Source organism: Wolffia australiana, chromosome 11 (genome assembly GCF_029677425.1).
Source record: "Wolffia australiana isolate 7733 chromosome 11, ASM2967742v1".
Classification (NCBI taxonomy): domain Eukaryota; kingdom Viridiplantae; phylum Streptophyta; class Magnoliopsida; order Alismatales; family Araceae; genus Wolffia; species Wolffia australiana.
Window position 1 is genome coordinate 7,847,500 of NC_135845.1, and position 6,344 is coordinate 7,853,843.

The 6,344-nt window shown below is 41.2% G+C and overlaps 1 protein-coding gene across 1 annotated transcript; it reads right to left on the reverse strand.

The window, feature by feature from the left end:
- Positions 1-2,534: 2,534 nt before the first annotated feature.
- LOC144709280 (ethylene-responsive transcription factor 3-like) lies at positions 2,535-4,964 on the reverse strand. The gene has a single exon (XM_078582778.1). It carries the CDS (start codon positions 3,857-3,859, stop codon positions 3,380-3,382), a length of 480 nt encoding a protein of 159 aa, XP_078438904.1. The 5' UTR covers positions 3,860-4,964; the 3' UTR covers positions 2,535-3,379.
- Between the last annotated feature and the right edge of the window lie 1,380 nt (positions 4,965-6,344).

Below are 6,344 nucleotides of genomic sequence, written 5' to 3' on the forward strand. Positions count from 1 at the left end.
AACTAACATGTTTAGTCATTAAACAATAAATGAGCTTGTAGATTCATTAACTAGACTAGTACAGTAACCTAGAGGGTCACATGCATGAGATTTATTGACCATCAGAGGATACATTTAAAGTGTAATGGTTTTTATGAAAAAAACCATTAACTATAAAATGAGCCAAAGTGGTACGAGAAATATAACCATGCAATTTTTTCCTTCACTGTATTTCCCTTCTTATTCATTATTGTTAGATACTCTTCCATTCACTGACCGAGTGGAATGGTGAGAATATATCTTGGATTTTTGATAATATAGATCAAGAATAAGAGGATATCAATGTGTTCAAAACCGCATGGATAATTTCAGAGGGCATACAAGTGACTCATCAGATGGCTCATTTGAGGAACAAAACAATAACTTATTTGAATCTGTTCTAGATGATTTGATTTTTGAAAGTTTTTTATTTTAGTTTAAAAGGTTTGATTGTATTTTTATTTATTAATTTGTAAATATCAATTTGGACTATCAACCATGCCAGAATCCAATAGTGTCCTTGGGCCCATTGGGTCTAGATGCCCATTGTCTTTGGGTCATTGGATGGTTTTCTCTATTCGGATATAATTTGGAGCTGGATGGATGACCACTATTTCTCCTAGTTGGTAGAATATTTTTTTACTATTTTTTCCAACTGTTTCAATTCCTTAGGCATAGAGATAGGGCCTGGTTTATGGGGCTGTTCATGCACCCTTTATGCCCTCGTGGCAACGAAAGGACAAATCTTGGTGCATTTCCTTATTCATTCATAATCTTATATGTGATACCACCTTTTTTTCCTGTCTTCAAATGTGTAGCCATATAATCAATGATACTTGACCATGCGTAACCTTCTAGATATGGCTCAAAATATTTTAAAATTTTGAATCATATAATGGTATCATACTTCAGGTAATTCGGCTCTGTACTACGTATAAACTAAAGGAAATGCTTTCTTGTATGAAAGGCAATGGACAACAAGGTCTGATGGCTCCCATAAGATCATTTATGTTATGCCTTTACATAATTGATTTAAAGTATTTTATAACTTCAATTATTTATGATTCCTAAGGCTTTGTTTTGCACATAAGATATGATTTTACGAATTCATGGAGGAAGCAAGCCCGAATTGATTGAAGTCAATTAAAAAGTTTGTAATGAAGATTCTAAAATTTATGTGTGTACAAAACTCATACCAATTTATCTGAAAATTTAAAAAGAATGTATGGATATGCATGTTCCAAGTATTTGGGAACTGAATAAGCTAGATATGGGCAACAATGCTACAAAATGGGCTACACCAGTTTCCTATGAGTTTATTTGTTAGGCTATTTGTCTTCTGAAAACCAATATACAAATAGGAGAATGATGAGGATGATCCCAAACATCAATTCCCATCAGTCTCATTGCAGTTCAATGTTGTGCATGATCCACATCTTTAGATAACTTGGTCATCCTACTTTTATGAGTGGCGATTGTGTTGGGACTACTATATAGTGAGGATGGTTAGCCAAATGAGGAAGACATTACTGAGGTTGCTTCATTAAAATTTAGGTCACATTGGCAATCCCAGTTTAACTGCTTTTTCATCCTTTACTTTATTTCTACTTGTTGGAACCTAGCTCTCTCTCTCTTCAGCAATTCAGACAAAAGAAGGGAAGAACATGCACTCACTCTCCCAGTGACTCGCTCAGCTATGAAAGTTGAAGCTCTCACTCTCTTGGTCTCAAGCAGAGAAAATAAGAAGTAAGAGTAACAAATAACACTTTGAGAGAGGATGGAACCAATGATGCACACATTATACTTCAACAAAGCCCTCATATTTATTTATAGGCATTTCCCCAAACTGCCAATAGACTCAAACTAAGCATGGCCACACACTTGTCCAAGGACTTGGTCCTCCAAAGGCACCCAGTCCACTTCTCCGAAAACCCAGCTCTTGCTTACACAGTTCCCTAAATAAATATGGCATTCCCCCCATAACTATGTATTTATAGGTATTTCCCGATTAGTGTCAATAGACTCAAACTAAGCATGGCTACACACTTGTCCAAGAACTTGGTCTTCCAAAAACACCCAGTCCACTTCTCCTAAAACCCGACTCTTGCTTCCACATCTCCCTAAAGACCATTGATCCATGCTGACTTGGTTATTCCTTGACCCATTCCGAACTAACTCCCTAAAGCCAACACTAGTTGCTACCCTAATCTTCTAAATGTTCCCCCATAATTCGGAACCATTATTTCATCTCTTCAGTATTCTACTTTATACTGGGACATTGTGGCTCTCCCACTTTAACTACTGACCCCTAAAATGCGTCAAACATTAAATATATCTTAAACGTGGTTCTGGATGATATGACAGCTAGGAAATGTATTCCATGGGTAGTCAGTATAAACATGGTACTACAAATAATACTTTCTGTAAATTGGTTCCTTGCCATTGTTTTTAACTTTTTGTATAATTTCTACTTTCGATTCGTACAAGCAGAAAACAATACAGGAAAAAGAGGCTAATTACAGATACAAAATTATATAATCCAAGAAGCAGAATTCAGCTACAATTCTTGCCTTTCTTTTGGGCATTCCCATGAGCTCAAATCTGGGGAAATTCTGATGATCTTGAAAGAAAGAATCTGGGTTTGGGTTTTCTCATAGAAAAATCAAGAATACGGATCCACAATTCCCAATCCAAAACGGCAATGGATTACCGAAGAAGGATTTCAATTCAGCAGGTGAGGAATCGAAAGAATCAGGGCTTTATCAGAGAAAAAGATCAAGAGCAGGGATCCAAAATTCACGGTCGTGGGGAACTCAAATGTGGGGAATTTCTGATGATTTCTCACAGAAAAATCAAGAACAGGGATCCACAATTCCCAATCCAAACGGCAACGGATCACCGAAGAAAGGATTTAAATTCAGGAGGTGGGCAACGGAAAGAATCAGGGCTCCACAATATCAAGAGCAGGGATCCACAATTCACGGCCGTGGGGAACTCAAATGTGGGGAAATTCTGATGATTTCTCGTAGACAAGTCAAGAAATGTGGGGAAATTCTGATGATTTCTCGTAGACAAAGCAAGAAATGTGGGGAAATTCTGATGACTTCTCGTAGACAAATCAAGAAATGTGGGGAAATTCTGATGATTTCTCGTAGACAAATCAAGAAATGTGGGGAAATTCTGATGATTTCTCGTAGACAAATCAAGAAATGTGGGGAAATTCTGATGATTTCTCGTAGACAAATCAAGAACAGGGATCCACAATTCCCAATCCAAAACGGCAACGGATCACCGAAGAAGGGATTTCAATTCAGGAGGCTTGCAATCGAAAGAATCAGGGATTTCTCAGAGGAAAAAAAGATCAATTGAGGCGGAGAGCGGTGGAGTGGAGGTGATCATCAAGAGGGGGAGGGAGGTTGAGATCGAGAAGAAGAGGGGAGGAGGCGAGGTCGTCGTCGGCGTCGTCGAGGACGACGGAGGCGGAGGAGCCGCAGTCGCTGCGGCAATCGCAGCCGTCGAGGGGGGGAGGGGGAGGTGGGGGGAGGGGGGATCGGACGGCGGGGAAGGAGTCGACGGTGCTGCTGTGGCAGCTGGAAGCGGGGAGGGAGTGGGAGGGGTGGGAGGGGGGGAGAGGGAGAAGGGGGAGGGGGAAGTTGGTCTTGGCGTGGGGGCCGCGGAGGGCGCTCGCGGCGGCGTCGTAGGCGCGGGCGGCGGCGGCGGCGGAGTCGAAGGTGCCGAGCCAGACGCGGGTCTTCTTCCAGGGGTCTCTGATCTCCGCCGCGAACCGGCCCCATGGCCGCTTCCTCACCCCTCTGAACCTCTCTGCCCTCTCCCCACCCATCGCCAGACCCCAAAGAAGAAGAAGAAGCCGATGAAGACGACGATGAAGAAGAAGCACAAGAAGAAGAAGAAGAAGCACAAGAAGAAGAAGAAGAAGAAGAAGAAGAAGAAGAAGAAGAAGAAGAAGAAGAATCTCTCTCCTCTCTCTCTCTAGATTTCTCTCTGGGTGGAGATCCTACCAAGACCCGCGAACAGGACGACGAAGAAAAAGAAGAAGAAGAGGAAGAGGAAGAAGAAGAAGAATCTCTCCTCTCTTTCTCTCTAGATTTCTCTCTGGGTGGAGATCCTACGAAGACCCACGAACAGGACGATGAAGAAAAAGAAGAAGAAGAGGAAGAAGAAGAAGAAGAATCTCCCCCCTATCTCTCTCTAGATTTCTCTCTGGGTGGAGATCCTACGAAGACCCAAGAACAGGACGATGAAGAAAAAGAAGAAGAAGAAGGGGAGGAAGAAGAAGAAGCCCCCCGAACAAACGAACAGGACGATGAAGAAGAAGACGACGATGATGAAGAAGAAGAAGGAGAATCTCTCCCTTCTCTCTCTCTGGATGTCTGTCAGGGTTGAGATCCTATGAAGACCCACGAACAGGACGATGAAGAAGAAGAAGAAGACGGAGAAGAAGGAGAATCTCTCTCTCCTCTCTCTCTAGATGTCTCTCTGGGCGCAGAAGAAGAAGCAGAGGAAGAGGAAGAAGAAGAAGAATCTCTCTCTCTAGCTGTCTCTCAGGGTTGAGATCCTACGAAGACCCACGAACAGGACGATGAAGAAGAAGAAGAAGGAGAATCTCTCTCTTCTCTCTCTAGATGTCTCTCTGGGTGGAGATCCTACGAAGACCAACGAACAGGACGATGAAGAAGAAGGAGAATCTCTCGCCTCTCTCTCTCTAGATGTCTCTCTGGGTGATGAAGAAGAAGAAGAAGAAGAAGAATCTCTTCTCTCTCTTTCTCTAGATCTCTCTCTGAACAAGTCTTCCTGGAGCGAATCGGAGGAAGAAGAAGACACCTCTCTCTCTCTCTATCTCTCTCTTCTCCCTCTCTGAGCAGGTCTTCCTGAAGCGGATCGGAGGAAGAAGACAACTCTCTCTCTAATCTCTCTCTATATCCTCTCTCTTGTTTCGGTCTTATTTTGAGACTGCCGCGCTTCAGATGGCAGGAATGACGCGTCACGAGACTTCCTTGAAGGTGGTAGAACAAATGACGGAATTACCCCTGTATGGCGGCACGGAAAACGAGGGGTACTTATGAGATTTAAAGTTAGTGTCACCGCGTGATTTGAGCGCGACCGAAGAGGTCGGCAAATGCAGCGGTGCGGTGGACCCTCATGGGGCGTTACCAATTAGAAAGGGAACACTAATTGGACGGTTGAGATTGGAGGAGATACAATCCATCGGATTTGATTGATATTAGGGTCTTCTATTCATCTGGTCTGATTGTTGACCCCTGATTCAAACCTCTTTTGCCCCTATCCATCCCCTTTGTCTGAGTGAAGGGATGAGAAGGGGACGGTTTTTTCGTCCACGTGGACTAAAACCATCCGGTCCGGGAATCTCGGGACGAATTTCAGTCCCGATTTTTGTCCAACCTTGAGGACTGGATAATTTTTTCATACTCGGACGAAAACACTGTCCCGTCTGCTCCTTGCTGTACTTGAGAATCTCATTATAGATGTTACGCTCATCAACATAGGAGAATTGACACACTTAGAACTTTTTTTTTGACTAATTTGTAACAAGTAATTTTTCTTCGTCAGCATTTTTTAAACTTTTTCGATAGTGTTGAAGATTAAGGGTATTTTAGTATGCCTTAATAGGGGTTGTGATCAAGCATAATAGGTCCCTGTCCAACTAGTTGATTGGTTATAAGTGAAGACCAAATAGCTTCCTTAGTTATTTCTTAAAGACTACTCAGTTTGATTATGTGGTGAACAAGTCAAATCACTCATTTAGACCTTAAATTTCATATATCACGAATTTAAAAATATTTTCTAACATTGTTCAACTATTTGTGTGAATTTAACCTCATTTGATTGGTTTCCATGACTTCGTCAAATTCCTATTACAAGTTTCATATCTTTAAGGCTGAATTTATTGATGATTTAATGAAGATGAAATAAAAGAAGATATTACTATCCAATGGTGATATCTTGAGTAAAATGATGGAATAAACATAACTGAAATATCCAGATTTTTTTAAGGTGAGATTGTTGGCATAACGACTAGTTTTTACTCTTAACACTTGAGAGATGTTTTGAACTTATGGCAAAATAAAAATTCAAAATTAATGGGAACATTCTTTCATATTCTCTTATTAAGAGGATTAGACACGAGAGGTGTGATAAGCCAAAAATAAGTGTAAATTATCCAATTAAAATCCCTTGTCATTGTTAATTTTGGCTTAAACAATACAATTTATAAAACAGTATGGGTATCGTCCAAGGGAAGCAAGTAAGGTAGTTCAATTACTTATCTAATTGAGTTATCTGACCCT

Excerpts from the sequence above, each read along its gene's own strand:
- LOC144709280 (XM_078582778.1), bottom strand. The coding sequence starts at position 3,859 with ATGGGTGGGGAGAGGGCAGAGAGGTTCAGAGGGGTGAGGAAGCGGCCA.